Here is a 25,426-nt window from a genome sequence, read left to right as displayed (position 1 = left end):
AGTACAACTCGACCGGTAAGCCGTCGCTCCCGGGGGTTTTACTCGTCTCGAAAGACTCGACGGCCTTTGTCAGCTCGTCCAGAATTAGCGGCTTGTCCAGTCTCTCCCTCCTGCTGTCATCTAGGACCTCTGTGATAGATGACAGGAAGGACTGGGAGGCTCTGCTGTCTGTGGGCTTCGCGTCATACAGCCCAGCATAAAAGGATTTGCTGATCCTTAGTATGTCGGACTGCGAAGACGTTACCGAGCCATCTTCTTCCTTCAGGCTGCTGATAACAGAGCTCTCTCTGCGTACCTTTTGGAAGAAGTAACGCGAGCACGTCTCATCCTGCTCGATGGAGCGGACTCTGGACCGGAAGATGATCTTGGAGGCCTCCTTGGCAAAGAGCGAGGCCTGCTGGCTCTTCATCTCTTGGAGGTCCTCCTTGACCTCGACCCCCATTGACTGCAACCGGAGTAGATTTTGCATAATTTTCTGGAGTCGGGACAGTTCCCTCTGTCTCTCTCTCGCCTTCTGAACACCTTTGTGGATGAAGAACCTCTTGATGTTCTCCTTTATCGCTTCCCACCAGTGAACTGGAGACTCAAAGAGGGGTTTCACGGTCCTCCAACCTTTGTAATCCCTTTTGAGTTCCTCAACGTTCTCTGGGGTCAGCAGTGTCGCATTGAGCTTCCACGTCCCTCTGCCAACCCGCTGGTCGTCCTGTAAGTGACAGTCGGCCAGTAAGAGGCAGTGGTCGGAGAAGAACACCGGCTTGACGTCGGTGGATCCGACCGTGACAGCACGGGACACATACAGGAAGTCAATCCTGGAACGGGCAGACCCGTCCGATCTTGACCATGTGTATCTGCGCTGCGCTCCGTCTGCAGGTTTGCTGAAGACGTCGTGCAGTTTGGCATCCTTAACTGTTTCTACTAGGAATCTGGACGTAGCGTCCAGTTTGCTGTCGTCACTGCCGGATCATCCAGCCGCATCGATGATGCAGTTGAAGTCACCGCCTAGGATGACCGGCCTGGACGTCGCCAGCAGCAGTGGGAGCTGCTGGAAGACGGTCAGCCGCTCGCTGCGTTGTACCGGGGCGTACACGTTGATCAACCGGAGCGGAGCGTTGTTGTACATCACGTCTGCTACGAGGAGGCGGCCGCCCACCACCTCCTTAACTTCGGAGATGGTGAAGTTACCTCCCCGCAGCAGAATACCTAGGCCGGAGGAACGGCAGTCATTACCCCCCGACCAGATCGATGGCCCGTGGGACCACCATCGCGACCACTGCCTGTAGGTGCTGAGGTGTGGTATTCCACACTCCTGCAGAAACAGTAGGTCAGCTTTGACCTTGGCAAGGTAATCCAAGGTTGAAACACATCGCGTAGTAGATTTAATGCTACGCACATTAATGGAAGCAATTCTTACACCCATTTTTTACTAAAAATTAGTTGTTGCTTCCCATACCATTTGTCCTCGCTAGTCCCAGTCCTTCCCCTTCGGGATGTTCCTGCATACCCATCGTATGCGCAAGCAGTTTCACGTTGGTTGGGCTCAGAAACCCCTCCTGATTTTTCATGCAGGGTTTGTGCCGCTCGGGTGACATCGGGGGGGTCTTGTAGGCAGAGAGGATTGGGTTGTCCTCAGCTGCTTCCATCTGTTCCTCCTCGAAAACATCACAGCTCCCGGTCTCCCGGAGCTCAGGTGCGCCAGACGTGTCTTTGCTCCCGGTGTCGCAGAGCTGAGATGCGTTGGCCACTTCATTACGTGTGGGGCATTGGGGTTGGGGCACGCTGGGCCCATCACAGCTTCCAGTGCCCGGGGGCTGGGATGCTTTATCATCCATCTCGGAGTTCTGCCGCCTCTTTTGAAGGGGCTGTCGTTCCAGCATTTCCCCGTCCAGTGAAGAGGAGTTGTTGCAGTCTGATTCAGAAGAGAGCCTCCTCTTGCCACTGGTTTGGGTGGTGGCTTTGGGATGTTTTTTCTTTGTGGTTTTCCTCTGGACCACTTGCCACTGACCTGTTTGTCCATCTGCTGCCTCCTCCTCCATTGATTCTGTCTGTGGAGGAGGGGTTTCCGGGCGCTGGGTCGTTGGTTTCAGCCGCCTCCCCTTCCTTCTCAGGTTGAAGTTCCTCACTGCGGAGAAGGTTGCTGGTCTCCTTTCGAACAGCGGACGCCTTCGTCGAACCTTCTCCCGGCCTTTCCTTGGACCTTGCCGCCTGAGCATAGCTGAGGCAACGTTTGGGACAAGTCTTGTAGAGATGGCCTGCCGCACCGCACAAGTTGCAACACTTAGTCTGCTTACAGTCCTTGGTCTGATAGCCTTCCTCCTTGCAGTTCTTGCAAACAACCGTGCTGCAGTTGGCTGCCATGTGACCACATTTGCCACAGGTGCGGCAAACTCTGGGCTGCCCAGCGTAGACCAAGAAGCCTCGACTTCCCCCGATAGCGAAGCTGGAGGGAGGGTGGATGATGGCTCCACTGGGATCTACCTTCAAGGTCACCTTGACCTGCCGCTTGCTGGTCCAGATCCCAAAGGGGTCCTTGACATCAGTGCTGCTGCCGGCCACCTCGACGTACCTGGCGAGAAAGGTGAGTACATCCACCACCGGAACATGGGGGTTGTAGAGGTGAATCATCACCACCCGGTCCCGTTGTGACGGAAGCGTGAAGAGCGGCTCCGCTGTGAGGATCGACAGTGGCGCCCGGTCCCCTTTCTCCTTGAACGCCTTCAGGAACTTGATGCATCCCGCCACGTTCCGGAACGTCACGTCGAAGTATCCACTGCTGGGGAAATCCTGCAGGCAGAAGACATCCGTCGCTTGAAATCCGCAGCAATCGAAGAGAATTTTCTTGATGAAGAAGGTGCGATCGACCGGTGCATCTCCTTCCTTGTCTTTCACGACCACCCGAACGGTGTTGCGCACTCCCTGGCCCGAAGCTCGAAAATTGGTTATAGCCACTTTACTCAAAGCTTCCCCAGGATCAAAAGGCAATGATCATGGTCTCTTCTCAATCAAATAAGCACTGATAAGAACAGATACTACACTTGATCTTAGCCAAAAGGCCGAGAAGCGGCAATGTGGAAAATTGCCCAGATATGTCCTGTACACAAAAAGCAGGACAAGTCCAACCCGGCCAATTACCGCCCCATCAGCCTACTCTCAATCATCAGTAAAGTGATGGAAGGTGTCATCAACAGTGCCATCACGCGGCATTGCTTAGCAATAATCTGCTCAGTGACGCACAGTTTGGGATCCGCCAGTGCCACTCAGCTCCTGACCTCATTACAGCCTTGGTTCAAACATGGACAAAAGAGCTGAACTCAAGAGGTGAGGTGAGGTGAGAGTGACTGCCCTTGACATCAAGGCAGCATTAGACCGAGTGTGGCATCAAGGAGCCCTAGCAAAACTGAAGTCAATGGGAATCAGAGGGAAAACCCTCCGCTGGTTGGAGTCAAAGCGCGCGCAAAGGAAGATGGTTGTGGTTGTTGGAGGTCAATCATCTGAGCTCCAGGACATCACTGCAGGAGTTCCTCAGGGTAGTGTCCTCGGCCCAACCATCTTCAGCTGCTTCATCAATGACCTTCCTTCAATCATAAGGTCAGAAGTGGGGATGTTCGCCGATGATTGCACAATGTTCAGCACCATTCGTGACTCCTCAGATACTGAAGCAGTCCGTGTAGAAATGCAGCAAGACCTGGACAATATCCAGGCTTGGGCTGATAAGTGGCAAGTAACATTTGTGCCACACAAGTGCCAAGCAATGACCATCTCCAACAAGAGAGAATTTAACCATCTCCCCTTGACATTCAATGGCATTACCATCGCTGAATCCCCCACTATCAACATCCTAGGGGCTACCATTGACCAGAAACTGAAGTGGAGTAGCCATATAAATACCGTGGCTACAAGAGCAGGTCAGAGGCTAGGAACCCTGAGGCAAGTAACTCACCTCCTGACTCCCCAAAGCCTGTCCACCATCTACAAGGCACAAGTCAGGAGTGTGATGGAATACTCTCCACTTGCCTGGATGGGTGCAGCTCCAACAACACTCGACACCATCCAGGACAAAGCAGCCCGCTTGATTGGCACCCCATCTACAAACATTCACTCCCTCCACCACCGACACACAGTGGCAGCAGTGTGTACTATCACTGCAGCAATGCACCACGGCTCCTTAGACAGCGCCTTCCAAACCCGCGACCTCTACCAACTGGAAGGACAAGGGCAGCAAATGCATGGCAACACCACCACCTGCAAGTTCCCCTCCATGACACACACCATCCTAACTTGGAACTATATCGCCGTTCCTTCACTGTCGCTGGGTCAAAATCCTGGATCTGCCTTCCTAACAGCACTGTGGGTATCCCTACCCCAAATGGACTACAGCGGTTCAAGAAGGCAGCTCACCACCACCTTCTCAAGGGCAGTTAGGGATGGGCAATAAATGCTGGCCTGGCCAGCATCACCCACATCCCATGAATGAATTTAAAAAAAATGAAGTGTAGTATTTAGGGCATATGAGGTTGGTGAGTGAGATTTTTTTAATTCACCTTTGGGATATGGCCATTGCTGGCACTTATTGCCCATCCCTCATTCCCCAGAGAAGGTGGTGGTGGGTCAGCTTTGTAAACCACTGTAGTCCGAGTAGCAAAGGTTCTAAAAGGTTTAATACAACTGAGTGGCTTGCCAGGCCAGTTAAGAATCAACCATATTGGTGTAGGACAGGAATTATATATAAGTCAGACTGGCAGGATTGTTTCCTTGCAGGGCCTTTGTGAACCAGGTTTTTACAACAATCCAACAGCTTCGTGGTCACTGTTTCTGATACCAGCTATTTGTTTCCAGATATTTTAAACTGAATCCAAATTCTCAAACTGTCGTTTGGGATTTGAGTTTGCGTTCTGGATTACTTCACCAGTAGCAAACCATTATACTACGATATCCCATTGTGCCAGGGTGAAGGAGAGATGCAGTGTTGTCGGCCTAGAAGAGGCTAATGTAGTTTGGGGTAGTGTAGAGGGAGGTTAGAGGGTGGGTAAGACACAGAGAAGGACTCAGATGATGAGATGATAGGGGGAGTGTCGAGCAGAGGGGAAAAGGTAATGTTATAGGCTGGAGGGGGGCTTATAAGGGAAAGGTTCCACTTGATCTACCATTCTCTCATGGGTAGTTGTGTTGAACTGCCTGTTTCTGTCACTCCACCATGTCTGTGGCTTATGTTGTACATTGTGCCTTTCTGATGGTATCGTGAAGTATCAGTCTTTCCAATCCACTAGTCTTTTAAACCTAGTAGACTGATGCAAAAAGTAATAAAAAAAGGCTAAGTGATTATTGGCTTTTATGTCAAGGGGGCTGGATTACAAAGGAAGTAGTTATGTCTCAGTTCTACAGAACATTGGTCAATCCCCATCTGAAGTACTGCATACAGTTTTAGGCATCACACCTTGGGAAGGAAATGTTGGCCGTGAGGAGGGTGTAGCACAGATTCATCAGCATGATACTGGGGCTTAAAGGGTTAAATTATGGCAACAGGTTGTATAAACTTGGCTTGAGTACAGAAGATTGAGGAATGATCTGATTGAGGTGTATAAAATGTTAAAAGGATTCAAGGTCGTTACAGAAAACTATTTCCTCTCATGGGGATAATCAAGAACTAGGGGACATATAAAATTAGAGTTAGGTCATTTAGGATGGATATCCTGTGTGACTGTGACAAAGATAAACTATCTCTCCTTGTCCTTCTCACCTGGTTCTATTTTTATCTATCTAATCATAATCAGAGTATCACTTGCAATGGCTTCTCTTCCCACCCCACTGTTACCTCTGGTGTCCCCCAATGATCAATCCTTAGCACCCTCCTATTTCCCATCTCTGTGCTGCCCTCAGCAACTTTATCCAAAAGCACAGCATCAGTTTTCACATGTACGCTGTCAACAGCAAGCACCCCCTCACCACCACCACCTCTCTTGATTCCTCCACTGTTGCTAAATTATCAGACTGCTTATCTGACATCCATATTGAATGGGCAGAAATTTCCTCCAATTAAATATTGGGAAGACCGAAGCCATTGTCTTCGGTCCCTGCTCCAAACTCTGTTCCCCAGATGATCCCTCTTCCTGGCAACTGTCTGAGACTGTTTGCAACCCTGCAATGAGCTTCCAACCACATATTGATGCCATCACTAAGACTTTCTATTTCCACCTCTACAACATCATGTAATTTTGTCTCTAACGCAGCTCATCTGTCGCAGGGACCCTCATTCACGCCTTTGTTATCTCTAGAATTGACTATTTCAACACCCTCCTGGATTGTTTCCCACCTTTTGCTCTGTGCAGCTCATCCAAAACTCTGCTGTCGGCTTCCTTTTTTTTTGTTTTATTCTTTCATGGGATGTGGGCGGCACTGTCAGAGCCCGCATTTGTTGCCCATCCCTAATTGCCTTTGACAACTGTGTGGCTTGGTAGGTCAATTCAGAGGGCATTTTAAGAATCAACCACATTGCTGTGGGTCTGGAGTCACATATAGGCCAGACCCTGGTAAGGACAGAAGATTTCCTTCCCTAAAGAACATTAGTGAACCAGATGGATTTTTACAACAATCGCCAATGATCATGGTCACCATCAGACTAGCTTTTTAATTCCAGATTTTATTAATTGAATTCAAATTTCATCATCTGCCATGGTGGGATTCGAGCCCATGTTCGTCAGACCTCATGTCCCCAGAGCATATGCCCAGGCCTCTGGATTACTAGTCCAATGTTATTACCACTATGCCACTGCCTCCCTTACTCACACCAAGCCCTGCTCACCTATCACCCCTGTGCTCACTGACCTACATTAGCTTCCAGTCAAGCAATCCCTCAATTTTAAAATTCTCATCCTTGTTTTCAAATCTCTCCATTGTCTCGCTCCTCCCTATCTCTGTAATCTCCTCCAGCCTCAACCCTTTAAGATATCTGCGCTCATTTAATTCTGGCCTCTTGCGCATCCCTGATTTTAATCACTACCATTGTTGGCCGTGCCTTCAACTGCCTAAACCCTAAGCTCTGGAATTCCCTCCCTAAACCTCTCTGACTCTCTACCTGTCTTTCTTCCTTCAAGACCTCTTTGGCCAAGGTTTTGTTCTGCCCTTTATTGCCTTACATGGCTCAGTGTATAATTTTGCTTTAGAGCACTCCTGTGAAGCACCTTAGGAAGTTTTATTATGTTAAAGGCATTATATAAATATAAGATGTTGGGAATTAGGAAGCACTTTTTCACGCAAAGGGTAGTATAAATTTGGAATTCTCTCTCATAGGCTGTGGATACTGGGACAGTGGCAACTTTCAAGACTGAGATTGATGGATTTTTTACTGTTAGATAATCTCATGATAACAACAACAATGTGCATTTATATGGCACCTTTAACATAGTAAAACATTTCAAGGCACTACACAGGAACATTATCAAAGAAAATTTGACACCAAATTACATAAGTAAATATTATGTCACCAGATAATCAAAGGCTAGTCAGTTAGGTTTAAAGGAACGTCTTAAAGGAGGAAATCAAGGAAGAGTGATTTAGAGAGGGAATTCCAGAGCTTAGGTCCTTGGCAGCCACCATTCGTGGAGTGTGTAAAATTGGGGATGTGCTGGAATTGGAGGAATGCAGATATTTCGGGAGGTTGGAGGCGGTCACAAAGATGTGGAGGGGCGAAGCCATGGAGGGATTTGAAAACAAGGGCCAGAATTTTGTGGCCCTCTACAGGAGCGGGGCAGGGGGGGGTGTTGGCAGTAAAATTGAGTGGGATGTAGGAGGGGGTGCTGCTGTTCCTGATGCCTTCCCACCCTGCAGCAATTTTGAGGGGCAGCAGCGAGAAACAGCCCACCCACCCCAGACCAATCAAGGCCCTTAAGTAGCCAATGAACTGCCACTTAAGGGTTTCTCCTGCTACCGCTGGTATTTTACCACCAGCCAGCGGGCGCCTTAGGCCCCACCGAAGGCCGCCACGTTCCGTTGCTGACTGGGTGGGGGGGGGGGTCACCCCTGATCGGGTACCTTGTGCCCCACGGAGGGCCCCCACCCACCACTCCAAAGCCCCAACCAACCCCTCCCTTGCCTCGCCTGAGGCCCAGTCGATAGTCCCACAACGAGGCCCATAACTTACCTGTCTTCCAGGGCCAACGTCCACAATCCTGCTGTTGGCTGGGTGCAGTCCCAGCAGTGGCCATTGCTCCTGGAGGTGCTGCTGGGACTGAGAGCTGCTGGTCCCTGATTGGCCAGCAGCTCTTGGAGGTGGGTCTTCCTGCCTCAGAGCTGCATTTCCTACCCAAGTCCAATTAAGAGCCTGGGGAGCGTAAAATCTGGACGTGGCTCCCAGGTCCCGTTGAGGCGAGCCCGCCCCCAACTGTTTGGCCAGTGGGCGGGACCTCCCGCCCAACGTAAAACTGGCCCATGAAAGAAAAAAGTATGCGAATTACATCATGCAAGGTACACAATGTAAATTGTTGGAAGAAATTGAGTGCAATAATAAAAATATGATGGAATAAAGTCTCAACATTCAGATTGAATTGAAGGATTAACCGTGTTATTAACTTTAGAAGTGTGTAGCCTACAGCAGGCTTGTGATTCTCCTTCTCTTGAGTGTATTGCTAAGCGTAAACAACTCAACCTGGAGCAAACAGACAGCAACATAGACTGACGGAAATGTGTCTCTACTAAACTACTGTTGGATTAAGGCTTCCTGTTGCAGCAAACTTAAGGTAAAAAATTGCTCAGGGCCTTTGCACTCTCCAGCAATGGGGCCCTGGTCAGCCCAGCCAGCATTAGGGAATGAGTACCTGACATCAAATATAAGAGAGGGTGGCACGCAATGGTCGCTCTCCAGAAATGGAAGCCTTGATTTTATCGTTCAACTGTTGACTTAAATGGAAATAAAAATCAGGAGGGATGTAAAACAGGTTGCAGACTTGCCATCACCTATTTTACACTATCATATAGTCCAGATTAACCCCATCTTTTTTATGTCAAATAAGACAACTCAATGATGTGGGATAGCATGGTATATTCTTAATTTTGTATGCTTACATAAGTTCATTGGAATGTTGTCAGGTTGCTATATAAATGCAAGTTGTTATTGATTTGACTAAATGAATTTGATTGTAAATGTGAAATAAAAACAAGAAATGCTGGAACCGCTCAGCAGGTCTGGCAGCATCTGTGGAAAGAGAAGCAGAGTTAACGTTTCGGGTCAGTGACCCTTCTTCGCCGTTCCGAAGAAGGGTCACTGACCCGAAACGTTAACTCTGCTTCTCTTTCCACAGATGCTGCCAGACCTGCTGAGTGGTTCCAGCATTTCTTGTTTTTATTTCAGATTTCCAGCATCTGCACTATTTTGCTTTTATTTGATTGTAAATGTACTGTTTATTCACTTGCTGTGAAACAAACCTTGCCTCCCAAACTCTTATCTTGGTCCATCTTTGAAGAGATGAAGAAGCACACCCATAAAAGATATAAATATCTGGTTGAGGTCACTAGTGGGTATAATTATATCCCTGGTTACCCTATTGTACAAATGTCAGTTGTGGCTTAGTTGGTAGCACTCTTGCCTCTGAATCAGAAGATGGTGGATTTGAGCCTCACGACAGAGACTTGAGGGCAGAAGCTGTGCTGACACTCTCGTATTGAGCGAGCACCATCGAAGGTGCTGTCTTTCGGATGAGACATTAATCAAGGTCCTGTCTGCCAATTTGGGTGGACATAAAAGATCCCTTTTGAAGAAAAGCAGGAATTTTTTCTCCAGAGTCTTGGTCATTTATCCCTCAACCAATATCACTAAAAACAGATTATCCGGTCATTATCACATTGCTCTTTGTCGGACTGCTGTATGCAAATTGGCTGCTGTGTTTTCTACAGTATGACATTCCCTCTACAAGTACTTCTTTGCCAGTAAAGTACTTTGTGACATCCTGAGATTGTGAAAGTGCTATATAAATGTAAGTTCTTTCATTGTTTAAAATTCTCATTCTTGTGTTCAAATACCTTCATGACCTCTTCTCTCCTTATCTTTGTAACCACCTTCAAGAGCTCTGCATCCCTCCAGTTCTGATTATGCTTCTGTGAAGTCGCTTAGAATGTCTTTATTTTTATATATAGGTCAGTGTGAACTAATGCCTATAAGAAATCAGATGTTATTTCCTTCTTAGTATGTATTCCTTCAGTATAACAATATACATTTGTGGTGCATTCATCATTTTTGCAACAGAAGTGTATGAAAAGATCTACTTATGACATTTGTGCTCCAAATTTGAGTACTGAAACTATTTTACTGTATTTCAGTCATAAGAACAACAATAATGAGGCAGTTTGGTTCACACTCGGGATTAAAGAATCACTTAAAGGCTGGGACAAAGGGTTATGTGAGATGTGTGCAGGAGAGAAGAGGAAGCTAATCATTCCCCCAGCCCTTGCATATGGAAAAGAAGGAAGAGGTATTGTACCCAGAGTTAGCTACACAGATGAGAAATATGATTTTTATTCTGCTTAATCAGGAAAATATAATTTGGTATTATTTACCCTTTTATTTCTGATGCACAGTTTTAATACTTTCTGTATACTAAACCACCAGCTCATGAAGTATATTGCAAATGAGATATACTGTATGATACAAGATTAGATATATTGATTGATACCAGATGCTTTGAGATAATTGCACAAGATGAACATTCTCTTACACTGTTGCAATAGTAATGTTTTGAAAACATTCTGATTGTTCAGTTGAGCCTTTTTTTTTAATATCCTTTGAAAGTACATATGAGTTTTACTGCATCTGAAACTAAATCTGAGCATTTTAGTGCTTTGTATTTAATATGCTATATATTGAACAGTCTCATGACAGTTGATTTTAGCTGCCATTCAGTAAACTGATTTAAAAACACGAGTTGGGATGGGTTAGGTAGGTTGGAGTGAATGTGCAACAAGAAAGCATGGAAGCCCTATAGTCCCGGTTAAATGTCAAGTGTCAAAAGACAAGTATTGGCCTACTCGGGACTCATGAACAACTGCTTTGATATAATAGAGATGACACAGTACACAAGTTCTCAGGAAAGTCATTCTGCACTTGTGTGTTCTCATTGCTTTTAGCACAGTTAATATGTACAAGGAACAAAACCTAGTGTTGGGTTTGTGTAGGCAAATGCATTTAATATTGCAAGCAAAATATCCTGCATCCAACTAATGTACTAAACAATTGCTAGCATAAAAATAGTTAATGTTTTAACAATTAAATTACTAACTATTCAATTCTTTCTTTGTTTAGTTAACCGCTAACATGGTCATGCATACTCAATGCATGTCCTTGAATTGAAACCTTCGTTGCCCAGTGACCTTTGCATGCTGATTTTGGCTGTTGTGATGTTTTACTTTCTGGTAAGGTTGGCTACAAGTGAGTGAAAGGGACACCGTAAAGGAATCATTCCATCTATTGTAATCATGCAAAATGACCGCATTTCACAGAATAGTAAAGCAGGCAAGTTTGTGTCCTGAGAGTACACTTGTGGTGATAGTCCTACTCCTGAATCCTTAGTCTTATTGAAACTCCTGTTATCTCTTTACCCTCAGCTGCTGAGACCCACACAATATCTAGATGTCAGTGTCTTATATTAAGAATACAAAGGGCTGTTGAGACAAGCTAAACTTTGAACATTGGATGAGGAAACGATTAGGCTTAGCTGTGATGCTTCCCAAGCTCCACTAGCTTGCCAGTACTCACTGTCGATGTTCACATGTGAAAAATATCCATTTGAAAGAGGTGCGCCAATGGCCCTGAAACTTTATTGGGGTGACATCTTGCCACTGAGCTCACAGAAGTCTGTAATTACAATATCACTGACAGATGCCAATGTCACTAGGGCCTATCCTGGGCACCCGCAAATCAGGGCAGTCTGCAAAATGTAGCAGAAGTTGACTTCTGCAGGAGTACAGTTATCAGGTATTCCCTGGGCGCTACATTCAAATCCAGCCTGCAATGATATAATGTAAATCTCAACTATCTGCTGCCTACAAGTATTGTTCATTAAATGAGTCTGACCAATTTTAATCCAGTTAGCAATGGGCATGGCTCGACAATACAAAATTACTCCTAATTCAGCAATAAATTGACCATCTCCCTCGGAGTGGCTGTTGAGAGAAATGAAAAATGATATAGTGGGTGCTCTCATGTGATTAGGGCTAAGGCATGTTATTGGGGCAGAGTAGAGGGAGTTTTACTCCATTCCTAACCATGATGCATCCCATGGGAGTGCTTGGTGCTGTCACTGGGTGCCCAAAATCTGAAGTGTTTCATTTCCCCCAAAAAATACACCAAAACAGTCATATTAATAATTTGTGCAATGTAACAGTTGACATCAAAACTTATCCCCACATTTTAGCTTGTTTTCAAGTGTAGCTTGATGTCTATTTCAGCCACATAACTAGTAAACAATGCTGCAAGACAGTAAATTAATTGAATTAATTAATATATCTGACCAACTGAGGGCCTTAATTGGCAGAAATGGTAAAGTGGAAGTGATAATTTCTCAAGAAAATTCTGTAAAAGTCATTGCATGGTTTAATTTTGAATGCAAGTGTTCAGTTTCACAACTAAAATAAATATACTATACAGGAACAATTCCACCTGAAAGCACTTTGATATTTGAAATTGAGCTTCTTGAGATCAAAAATGGACCACGGTCTCATGAGTCATTCCAGGAGATGGACCTCAACGATGACTGGAAATTGACCAGACATGAGGTAAGTCTTTTTTTTTTATTTATATACTCTCTAGGTTAAAATCCAGGCCGATGAGTCTAAGCCAAGATGTTTAAATTAGAATATTTAATTCAATGTAAAATCGTGTACAGAAAACAAAATAGAGTGGGAAAGAAAGATGGGATTAAGAAAGACAGATAAGGGACAGAAAGAAAATGTTTTTTAAAAAAAAAGGAATTTTCACATTTTTTTAAATGTAGCACCAATAATTAAATTCTGAAGGAACGTGACTCCAGGCTTATGAAAATAAATTTTCAAGATCCGAGTGTTTTTTTGGTAGAATTAAGACTTATCATGCTATTAAAAATTCAACTCAACTAGTGGGTAAGTACTGCTAGTTCACACCTTTCATGTATTTAAATGCCAAATGTATTGGCAAAATATTGGTGCAGTGATACTTGTGGAGCAGTAGGGGAAACCGGACAGCAGCCTCCTGATTTCCATCTTTACCTGTGCATATGCAGATGCCAGAAATTGCTGTTTGTTTTACCCCAAAATAACAGTGAATGCTGGTAGCCTCCCCGTTATTCCTATTGCAAAATTCGGGCTATTATATTGCTTCCAGTCTTTTATACCTGCGCTTAGCCTTTCTAATCTCTTTTATTTCATTCAGTGGGCTGAATTTTACCGGCCCCTCGATGCGGGGGGCCAGTAAGACTCTGTGGGGAGAGGCCCGCCTCGACTCGCAACATCGAGAAGGGCCCGCCACATATTACCAGCGGCTGGGGGACCTCGGTGCAGCCCCCACCTCCTCCACCCCAATTAACAGGTGTCAAACAGTACTTACCTCTGCAGATTATGCAACCCGTCACTCCTCCGGCACACATCTGGATTTTACTTTGAACGGACGGCCATCACATGCCGTCCCATTCACGAACAGAAAGCCGGCGAGTCCTCAGAAGCAGAAGGTTTCTCACTCTGCCAACTGCAAGGGAGGAGTGGTGGGGTGATTACAGGGGCCTCACTACTGCAAGGGAGGAGGGAGGGGGTATTACAGGGATCTCACTCTGCATTCTTAAAGGGAGGAGGGAGGGGGGCTGGAGGGAAAGCTCTGCAGACATGAAGGGAGTTACTGTGTACCCTCCCTCCCTAAACAGTGTACGCTCTGTATTTGTTTGTGTTTGTGAAAGAGCAATGGCACACTAGTCACCCTGTGGGGAGGGTGCGAGAAAGGGTAGGAGCATTTAGGTTATATGGATGGTGGAGGCAAACGATTCAGCTAGTAGGATCTTGATGTGGTCATGCTGTGCCACATTGAGTGTTAGCCAAGATGGGCAATGCCATGGCACACCACATAGTTGATCCATGAAAGCATCTGATGTACCCGTCAGCAACGATCCCTGCCCTGTTGGAATCTTCGAATACATGAAAGGCTCAACTTTATTTATCACATGGAAATAGGTATGGGCTCATCGTACATTATGTGATCCTCTGCTCCTGAGGATCTGTATGCACCAGCGGCAAAATCAACAGGCAGGTACGATTCACACAGAGGCCCCCAGTCATGAGCAGCAGCCCCCCAAAGGGAGCTCACCATTACGATTGCCATGCATCTACAGGCCCCACATGACATGCCATCGAATGTCCGAGCACCAGTGTCGGAGGTGATTGCGCATGTAGAGAGGTTGGTGACTTGTCTCTGCCCTGCTCAAGGATGACCTGCAGCCCATGGGCTTCGCTGGACATCCTATGCCTGTAGTCCTCATAGTGGCAGCGGCTCTTATGCTTGACGCCTATGCAGCATTTTAGGGGCCCACCTGAGACCTTTGTGGGGTCACAGTCAGCAGTGCGCCGCTGCATCAGGGAGGTCACTGATGCCCTGCATCGGAGGGCCAGTGAGTATGTCCGCTTCAAGACGGACTCTCACAGCCAGGCCCAGAGGGCCATTGATTTCAGCACTATTGCCAGAGAACCATAGGTTTTAATGTTCATAGATTGCACCCATGTGTCCATCAGGCCTCCCGCCAGGCTACCACCTGCAGATGTTACCATTAAAGGAATCCTCTCAATCTATGTGCAGCTACTATGTGATCACCGGAGATGCTTCATGCAAATCAGTGACTGCTTCTCAGGCAGCTGCTATGACACCTGGGACCTGCGCCAGTCCCAGCTGCCACCACTGTTCATTGAACTGGCTCAGATGGAGGGGTGGCTTCTTGGAGATAAGGGCTATCCATTGCAGACATGGCTCCTGACACCAGTGAGAGACCCCTCCACAGCTGCAGAGGAGAGATACAATGCCAGCCACTGAGCTACAAGAGCCACCATTGAGCAGGCGATCGGCACGCTGAAAGAGCGTCTCCAATGCCTGGATGGATAGGGTGATGTCCTGTACTACGGGCTGAAAAGGCCAGCTCCTTTCTTTGCTGCTCTGCACAACTACGCACCCAATAGGGACCAGGCCGGGCACGATGAGAGACGTCAACAGGATTCCTCCTCGGACTATGAGGACGCTGAGGACCTACAACATCAAAGATGCATAGGAGGGCAGATGGCACACAGGCTCTGCACACAGGACTAGCAGTGAGCTAGGGACGTTCAGCAGTGGCTTATCAGACAAAGGCTGTCTGCTCCATAGGAACCAACATGAGCTCTGCAAGCCACACATCACCCTCGCTAACCTGTTGTGCACCAGTCCACATCTACAGCACCCCTGTGTAAACCATTAGAGGCAGCAGCTGACTGAACCAATGTCCATGTCACTGCATCCGTGGAGATGCCCATGAGTAATGGTGGCATGGCAATGATATTGCATACGTTGGCTCTGCTGAAGGGCCAACAGTGCAAAGGGGATGTGACATTGGTGCTACATGCTGGCACACATTATTCACACAGAGAAAAGGACACACATGTTGGTGAGGAACATTTAGTGAAAAACTTATTTACATTGCTGTGATACCCATACATTCCCATTGTGTCAGTATATTCTCTGTAAACGGAGAGGTTGTCCCTTCTTGGTGTAACCTCTGCGCTATCAGCCTGACTGGAGGACAGCTGCTGATCTGATTGCCCTTTGGGTGTGAATGACTTTGGCAGTCATACCCTGTGCACATGAGGCCTTGAGGGCCCCAGCTGGCTGGAGGAATGCTCGCTCATCCCCTTCCAGCATTGGATCCTTTGACAGCGGATGGCCCCACAGCTATTCACCTCCTCTGCCATCTCTAGTCAGACTGCCTTGTTCAGGCAGGATGGCTTCTTCTTACCGTCGCTGGTGAAAAGCACCTCCCACTTTGCCTGCACAGCCTGGAGGAGAGTGAGCAGGGGGGCATCGCTGAACTGTGGGGCCACCCTAGAGTACCCCTCTGCCATCCTCGACTTTTGGTGTGGTCCTTTTAATGCAAAGGTGACTCCACCGTGTAACTGCTCTAACTTCTGGCTGCAAGGTTTGTCTTGCACATGTTTGAAAACCAATGCAGGACTGGTGAGGAAATCTGTGCTGTTGCCATGGTTTTTCAACCGTTACACATCGACACATTTTCACAAACACTTTGCTTCTGCAGCAGCTGATCATATTTATTGGTGTAATATTTCTAGTTTGCAATGCAGCTGGAATATGAACATATTTTCCTGTTTGTTAATAAAGGTCGTATAATTGTAGTTACATGTATTTTCACAGAACGGTTAGCAGAAAAATGAATATAGATTCCAAATGCATATTAGACTGCGGCTTTTCACAGTCAGATGCTTAGAAACTCATAGATAATTATTCAATTATAGTTTTATTTCTATTGTGTATTTTCCTTTTACGGTCTCATTTTTATTTCCGTCTCAAGTCCTGGAATGTGCAAAAGTAAGATTATTCACCCAGGTGCGGCATGCCTACAAGAAGGAATGTTGCACTTGAGTGGAAGAAGAGGATCGCACCTTCACAGGACACTGGGACACAGCAGGGTAAGTATGTGACAGCAAAGCTGAAAGTGCTAGGGAAACTCGGCAGGTCAGGCAGCATCTGTGGAGAGAGAAGCAGAGTTAACTTTCAGGTCTGTGAACTTGGTTAAGTTAACTCTGCTTCTCTCTCCACAGATGCTGCCTGACCTGCTGAGTTTCCCCAACAATTTCTGCCTTGCTGCCAGATTGACAGCAGCCACACTCTTCAGTCAGGTAAGTATTTCTTTGGCAGTTGTCAGGAAGCAGGCACTCTGGTGATTTAAATAGGGCCACAGCACCTGCTGCACAGCTGTCTAAAGGTCTCTCACTGGGCGAATGTCCCACCTCTCCCCACGTAATATCGGGGGGGGTTGAATTTGGGCTGAATTTTCTATGTTCATCTTTACTTTTTTCTCTATTATTTGCTTTGTATTTGTCATATGCTTCATTTATAAGTCTCATTTTAAATTTTAATTTCTGTACATATTGGAAGAAGTCCTATTGCTACATTACATTTTCTTCTTGTGACTATATCTCCATCTGTGCCCTTACCAGCTCCTATTTGAACATTTCCCTTTGTGACTGTACTGTCTTATCTGCTAACAGTGGCGCAGTGGTTAGCACCGCAGCCTCACAGCTCCAGGGACCCGGGTTCGATTCTGGGTACTGCCTATGCGGAGTTTGCAAGTTCTCCCTGTGACCGCGTGGGTTTTCGCTGGGTGCTCCGGTTTCCTCCCACCGCCAAAGACTTGCAGGTGATAGGTAAATTGGCTGTTGTAAATTGCCCCTAGTGTAGGTAGATGGTAGGGAATATGGGATTACTGTAGGATTAGTATAAATGGGTGGTTGTTGGTCGGCACAGACTCAGTGGGCCGAAGGGCCTGTTTCAGTGCTGTATCTCTAAATAAAATAAATAAACTTTCCAGTTTATTTGGGCTAGTTCTCTTTTTAACTAATTGAAGGTGGCTTATTTTCAGTCAAGTACTGTTACCTTTGTTATCTGTCCTTTTCCAGTTTTTATGTTGAATCTAATTATGTTGTGGTCACTGTCTACCAGATGCTCCCCTGCTCTTACATTAACTACTTGTCTCATTTTATTCCTAGAACTAGATCCGGTGCATATTTTTGTTGGACTAAAAACATATTGTTCGTGCAGCAATCCTACTGTAAATGAGCAATGTTTATAGTTTTGAGAAATTATTTAAATTGTGCAAACTTTTGTAGATGGACATATTCTGGCCATTTTTAAATGAGAAATTTGCCTGTGAAACTGTCCTTTTTTTTAAATCAATGATATTATGAATTTTTATTTCAGAGAGTACAAAATGCAGTCATCCACCATAAACAACTAGAAGATAGTGTCTAGTCCAAAATTCCAGGCCTTCGGTCAAGTTTCTTTATTGAGAAGAAAGTTCAAATGGAAATAAAAGCACTGTTGTCTTACAGAAGCATTGCCAAGGGGAGATAGTGGGTCTTCATCCAACTCCTGCATTCCACGCTCAGGGAACTTTAGGACTTGGGGGCAGGAGTAGGCCATTCGGCCCTTCGAGCTTCACCACCATTCGATAAGATCATGGCTGATCTGGTTGTGGTCTCAACTCCACTTTCCTGTCTGCCCCCCTGTAACCCTTCACTCCCTGGTCTATCAAAAATCTATCTAACTCAGCCTTGAATAAATTCAATGACCCAGCCTCCACTGCTTTCTGGGAAGGGAACTCCACAGACTAACGACCCTTTGAGAAAAATATTTCTCCTCATCGCTATCTTAAAAGGGAGACCTCTTATACTTAAACTCTGTCCCCTATTTCTAGTCTTTCCCACAAGAGGAAACATCCTCTCTATCAAGTCCCCTCCACGATCTTGCATGTTTCAAAAGATCACTTCTCATTCGTCTGAACTCTAATGGGTATAGGCCCAATCTTTTGTAATAAGATAAGCCCTTCATCCCTGGAATTAGTTGAGTGAACTGACTTCATGTGGGTCTTTCAGTTTAAAGGAATATGCCTTCAGATTAAGGGAGACAGTTTCAGGAAAAGTAGGATGTCAGTCCTCTTGGGTTCTACTGATAGAACAACTAGGTCTCAGTATTTGACAGCACAACCAAGACTCCGTTTCAAAGTAAGAGAAAGGATGATACATGGATTATGCTCTCCCTCGACAAAGGGAAACTACTAGGCAATATAAAAGCACATTGGCCCTGAAAAGCTTCCATACTTCCAGCATACTCCCACCTTAACTTCAAATTAGGACAAGGCCCAGATACATCAGGTCCTGGCCTTGTGCTGCAATTTCTTGATGGCTGATGAGAGGCACAATCTCTGCTCTACCCAGCCAAAGCTGTTGGAAGGGAAGGAGCTGAGGCAGCGGCAGGGGCTCCCCATAGGAGTTACCTTCCTTAGAGGACTTATGCAGTGCACAGTTGATGGTGGTACTTCTGGTAAGACTAGATGACCTGGCCCACCAGTAGTGCAAGTGGAACCCACCTGGGAGTTCAGGCCAGGATGGAGAGCTAGACCCCAGAGGTGGAATTTTTTTCCTTTTGTTAAACACACAAAATATATATATACTTTTTGAGTGATCCCATTACTAATATATTCCTGCTAAGAGGGGGACCTGACATATTCTGCCTCCACCCTGGCAGGTCATTCTTTACTTGCACCATGCTACCTCTATGGCAGATGGGTGCCATTAATGTGCCCCTTGTTGCATTACAAAAGAGGAGGCTTCCACCACTGATCCACGAACTTACAACGGCAATAGTTTAAGTCCCCAGCAAGCACATCAGGATCAATTCATACCTGCACATGCGCATGCATATGTTTACCTAACTGGAATATTTAAAAAATAATTTGATAACCATCTGTCTATTAATGGGTAAGATCTTCCAACAAGTAAAACTTGTGTGTGTAGATGTCTAACATTTTGCATTACTTAATTTACTTTGAATTTAAATGGAACTGTTAAGAATGTATTTTAATGTTGTTTTGTTTTAATTCTGTTTCATTCTCAATTTTTTTTTTAAACCTATAGACTTTCTTCACTTTAGATTGTATGCCTTTGAATGTTTCCTTCTGCTAAATTAATCCTGGGCTATCATTGCAAATTAGGTGAAGGAGTATCTCCGCAGAGAATTTGACAAATATGGAGTTGCACAAAATGACACCCAACAGGACTCTATGGTTAAGGACATCTTTAAAAATGAAGATGAAGACGAAGATGGATATATTTCTGCTAGAGAATTTACATATAAACACGATGAGCTGTAAATTAATGGCTCTGTTCCTTACTCACATATTTGGACATTGCATTTGTGATGTCAAAGGTTTATTTCTAAAAGGAAAAGAAATCATTCCATTGCAAAGTAAGCCTAATATATGAAGTCCCTTTCTAAATTTTTCTGAAAAAAAAATTCAAATCTGATAAAAAGATGATTGGATGAATTGTTCAGTGGATGGTATGTTTCAGCTCGTGATATTGGCATCCACTCAGTAAGTTAATCTACCTTTCTGTGGGCATTAACGTCAATCATAATTGGTTGACAGTCACCGGGGGAGAGAGAGAGCTGTGGAATCATTTAAAAATGTTCATTTTTAAAAGGGGGTCTGCCCCTTTTAAATTGTATATAGTTCAAGTCTTATTCTCTGCCCTCAGCTGTGTGTTTGTAGTTTTAAAGAGGGAGTTGGGCGAACAAAATATGAACAGTCTGTGCTTTACTAGTGAGCTACAGACTCCTTTTACTTTCTTGTCACTAGAATTTTTTTTGCATAGAAACATCGCCATTGTATGTTTAAATGTGTACAAGGAGTGCTTTCTTGCAGTAGAAAATATCTATAGCAAACAACCACCCACTGGTCGTTTTACTTGTTGCCTTCCCTGCCACGACTACAAAATTCAGTTTGATGCCAGCAATTGGAATCCTTTTTATTTGTCTTTCTTGTTTACAAATGTCATTTAGTGCATTGGTTCTAGTGCTAAATTGTTGTAACAAGATAATAATTATGGATGGGGAAGATCATTTGCCTAACTTAATTCATCCACCCAAGGAAATCTGCCAGTCCACCAATTTTTTTCTTGTCAGAGTTTTTGCCTCGTCTACTCCATTCCACGTGTTGCTCATTTTTTATAAAGAAGAACTTTCTGATAAAGTCCTAAATTCATTTTTTTTTTAGCTTGAATCCGTGTCCCCTTGTTTCATACTCACGATTTAAAGTAATATCTATTTTACATAACTCTAAGATCATCTCTCAGACACTTCCTTTCCAGGCTGCAAACTCTTAGGTTTCTCTAATCTTTCCTCATAACTCAGACCTTTGACATCAGTCTTGTGACTATTTTCTGCACTGCCTCCACTTGAATGTCTCTCTCATGTTTCACCAACTAGATTTGGATGTAGTGCTTAAAGTGTGGTCTGACCAAAGTACTGCACAGTTTGATCATATTTTTTTCTGACTTGTATTTGTCTATGTAGTTCAACATTCTATTGGCTTTGTTGATTCATGCTCTGCATGTTACATGTCAAGTCTATAAATGTCATCCTTGGCTATTTTAAAACATTCATGGATTATATATGCCACCTACTTTTCCTTTCCTCTGTGCAACAAGATTTGCTACAGCTGTAAAAGCCAAAATTTTTACATTTACTTTGGTTTTGAGAATAGATCAGAAGAGCATTTAGTACGAAATTGCACCCACAGATCTTTGGTGAAGCTGTCATTCCCATACCTTTAGTATGGCAGAATAAAGAATGGAAGAAAATGTTTTACATTTTCATTGCTAACTGACGTGATTAGTTAGGTTGCAACAGTGTGGTTTTAAATTCTCCTTCTGAATTCAACTCTTGAATTAGGCCTGCACTACTTCATCTTCTCGGGAAATGGCAGCACAGAGTGGGAATCTATAATTTGAAAGCAATATTTATGTTTAGGCAGTTGCATGTCAGCAGCAGGAGGATGGTGCCAACTCACGTGCACATTTTATGATGTGGTGTTCTGTTTGCCTTGGCACTTATGAGGGGTTCTGGGAATTTGTTATCTGCCCAGTGAGGGCTCAAACCCACATTTGTTGATGTCCAGTAATACACTGGTAACTGTCGTCCTTGTGAAGGGAGGCAAGGGGATCTCTATGGTTGAGTTGGCGTTCCAGATGACACTGCAGTAATGGGAAATTGATCCTTTGGAGCAGTGTCACTAATCAATACTTGAACTAGGAAGGTTTGCAGTAGTCTAGAATGCTGTTGGCGATTGACCAGCCAGTCTGACTCATTGGTGGAGCCGAACGTGTTAGGCCTTTCACTGGGGACTGGGACTCTTCTTAATTGACTCCAGATTATCCAGCAGGTTGAAGTCCATGAACAGAAACTCTACCAATGTGGATTTCTCAGTAATTTGGTTGAGAAACACTTAATGGGTGATGGGTTTCCACTTGTGCCAGAACAAAAACAGTCAGCATCTTTGAAAACCAATTGTATTAGCAGTGCAGTTTCTGTTAACTATAATCTACTAATTATACTGTGTGTGACATTGTAACAGTAAAAGAGCACTGTAGTCTTGTCTAAATGTTCCTCACTCCTTTTAGATGGGCGAAGAGCAAAAACATGCCATTTTCATCATAGGCAAAGGGTGTGGGGAGGCGTTTGAGTGTACAGTATAAATCCCCACAAAGCTGACTTATCCAAATGATGGCCGTGGAACAAATGCTGTCAGTAGTCAATTAGATTTCTAGAAATCAATGTACAGCATTTAAAGGGCTAATTTTATGGGACAATGCTGAAATGTTTCATTTTGTACATTCTACTGTTATGACCAGGTGAGAAAGGTGTCTAGGGGTCCCTGTCAGCCTTCACCTGGTCTTACTGTAACAGGGTTTAATTTTTAAAGACACCGTGTTTTGAGCTCCCCCTTGGTGAATCCTTGTTCACCGCTTTCCAATTATAAGGCAAAGAAACGAGGCTTTCTTAGTTTTAAAGAATAAAAGTTGAAATTTATTAAACCTGAACTTAAACTCTAATTCAGTTGATGCCTATGAATACACAACGTGCCCACACTAGCATGCACACATGATACATGTAGATGGAGACAGAAGGAAAACAGAAGAAATAAAATTGGAAAAGTTTGAGGCAATATCTGAGGAGGTTTTTTGTGTTACGGTCCTTCGAGCTCACTGTGGTGTCCTTTTATTGTAAGTAGATCTTGCTTTTCATTGGGGCCCAGGATTCTTAAACCTTGTTTTCTGTAGGAGATGTTTCTTTCTTGGGATGGATATGTCTTCAGTGCATTTGGAGTTCCATGAGAAAGAGATGGGAGCAGACAGACAGGAGAGGCTGTGACGAGCCAGCCAAGAGAGATCTTCTCAGTCAGAAGCATTCTGCTTTCTGTGTTCAAACTCTCTGTGGCCAGTTCAAAAGAAAACCCTGGAACAGCTAGGTCGTCATGTGACCTGCTGGTCTAAACAGTCCTGGCCCTGGTGGATTGTATGCTCCTTAGCACTCCCTGGAATGTGCTTCCTTACCTTCAACATCTGATGATCAAAAGTCCATTGTGGGTTGAATGTGGCAAGGAATGGTCCTTTGTCCTTTCCAAGCACTGTCTGTTCATATGCAAATGTATTTCCAGCCAAGATCTGGCAATTTTTTAAAGCAAGTCCTTTCTTCACTTCAACAACAGTTTGAAATTTAATGTCTGTGGCAAAATTAATATGCCTCATACTTGGCAGGTGAGGGCCTGCATGACACTACCATATCCAATATTTAAATTGAAATGTGTTCGTTACCACAATATATCTCTTAGTTCTCGGTTTCACTTGCATTGCTCTGGCTCCACTGCTGGTCTACCAGATTTTCTGATGTGGGCTACTAACACATGAAACCACTGCACATCTCCAATGAACATCAAGAATAATCTGTGCTAGCTCATGGGTGACCTTCTGCTCCAGCTCAACCCACTGATTACATTGGACAACCTCTACTAGAGTATTTGTTGCATCCCTCTCCCCAACTGTCTCCAAACCTGGATATTGGTTTGCAGTGCTGCAAGCTGACTCCATACTATCTACAAATTAACCATCCCACTGCAGGTTCTCAAGCATTTCTTATTGTCTCCTCCATATTCTCTGTTTATGGTCAAGCCATGTCTTTCCCAATCTCTGCCATACTATCTAACCTAAATGCTCTCTGTCCATTTACACTTCAGACCTAAGCCAAATATTTATATATCCCTTTTTGTCCCTCTTGGCCCTTTCTCTTCTGTCGTGTCCCGTTCTTGTCACCCACCTATGCCAACTTTCATTTTTCCCTCTTGAATACTTTGCTCTTGTCAATCACTATCCTAACCCATCACTACTCCTTTGCCTTCTTACTCTCCTGATATTATCCCAGGCTTCAATCTCCCTTGAACAAGCCTATAGTTATGCTCTGTTCTGCTTGCCATTCTCTGATGGTTCAGGCGCCCATTGCTACATCTTTTTGAGCAGAAATTCCAACTGCCCATTCTCTTCTGCTGACCTTCCTGACCAGTGTGACTGCTGAGGACTAAGTGCACTAATATTCTTCCCATTTTTCTCATTCCATCCACCACTGTGCCCACGAACTCCAGTAATGTATTAAAAATGATAATTCCTCTCCACATTTACCTTCAGAAATTCCATTAAAAAAATCCTGACTTTGAAACTTGGCTTACAACTGGCAACACCTTGCCCCTTGCCAAAGCTTCCCTGGCTGCCAATACATTCTGCTCTACCAAAACCATTGCAGTGGTGGTGTGGCCCTTTTCACTTTCTGCTCCCCTACTCCTCTGGCCTGTAAACCTGCTAGCACTTCAGTCTGTTCCACCTTTTTAAAATCTTCATTGTCTACTGCCTCCCAGCTCCACCGGCATAAGATATCCACCCTCCTATCCAGCTTCGGCTTTTGGTCTACGTTGCTCCTCATCTTTGAACCATCACTATCTCAGTTCTGCAACCCTTCCTGAATTCACTGCCCTTCATAAACCTTTCCTTTCATTTTTAAAATTCATTTGCAGGATATATCCTTCACTAGGAAGGCCAGCATTTATTGCCAATTCCAAGTTGATATCGAGAAGGTCCTTTAAACTGCTGCAGTCCATGTGGTGAAAGTACTCTCACCATGCTGTTAGATAGGGAATTGCATGATTTTTGCCCAGCGACAATGAAGGAAAAGCAATATATGTCATAATTTAAGATGGTTTATTTCTTAAAGAGCATTTTGGAGGTGATGGTGTTCCCATGCACCTGCTGCCCTGATCTTTAGCTGGCAGAAGTAATGGGTATGGAAGATGCAGTTAAAGAAACCTTTGTGAGTTGCTGCAGTGTATCCTGTAGATGGTTCACACTGCAGCCATCATGCACCAATGGTGGAGGGAGTGATTGTTTCAAGTGGTGGATGGGGTGTCGATCAAGCGGTCTGCTTTCTGCTGGATGGTGTTGAGCTTCTTGAGTGTTATTGGAGCTATACTAATCCATGCAAGTGGAGAGTATTCAATTGCACTCCTGATTTGTGCCTTGGTGGTGGTGGAGAGGCTTTGGGAAATAAGGTGATGAACCACTTGCCCCATAATACCCAGCCTTAAGCCTGCTCTAGTAGTCACAGCATTCGTGTTGCTGGTCTCGTTGAATTTCAGGTCAGCGGTGATCCTCAGGATGTTGATGGTGGAGGATTCGACAATACAAATGCCATTGAATGTCAAGAGTAGGCGGTTAGACTTTCTCTTGCTAGAGGTGGTTATTGCTTGGCACTTGATGTAACACAAATGTTACTTGCCACTATCAGCTC

At 44.8% G+C, this 25,426-nt stretch overlaps 1 protein-coding gene and 1 pseudogene across 1 annotated transcript in view; one reads left to right on the top strand and one right to left on the bottom strand.

The window, feature by feature from the left end:
- Window positions 1-22,683, top strand: part of fkbp14 (FKBP prolyl isomerase 14) — a 28,892-nt gene extending 6,209 nt beyond the window's left edge. The window contains exons 2-4 of the mRNA XM_068059545.1: window positions 10,306-10,457; window positions 12,629-12,756; window positions 19,749-22,683. Of these exons, the coding sequence (XP_067915646.1) occupies window positions 10,306-10,457; window positions 12,629-12,756; window positions 19,749-19,907 (439 nt within the window). The 3' untranslated portion in view covers window positions 19,908-22,683. The remainder of the gene's footprint in view (window positions 1-10,305; window positions 10,458-12,628; window positions 12,757-19,748) is intronic.
- Window positions 2,954-3,062, bottom strand: LOC137351948 (U2 spliceosomal RNA; annotated as a pseudogene).
- Window positions 22,684-25,426: the final 2,743 nt, after the last annotated feature.

The sequence above is a fragment of the Heterodontus francisci genome, chromosome 2 (genome assembly GCF_036365525.1).
Source record: "Heterodontus francisci isolate sHetFra1 chromosome 2, sHetFra1.hap1, whole genome shotgun sequence".
NCBI lineage: Eukaryota > Metazoa > Chordata > Chondrichthyes > Heterodontiformes > Heterodontidae > Heterodontus > Heterodontus francisci.
Note: the sequence above shows the minus strand (reverse complement) of the source record. Positions and strands in the feature narration are given on the sequence as shown.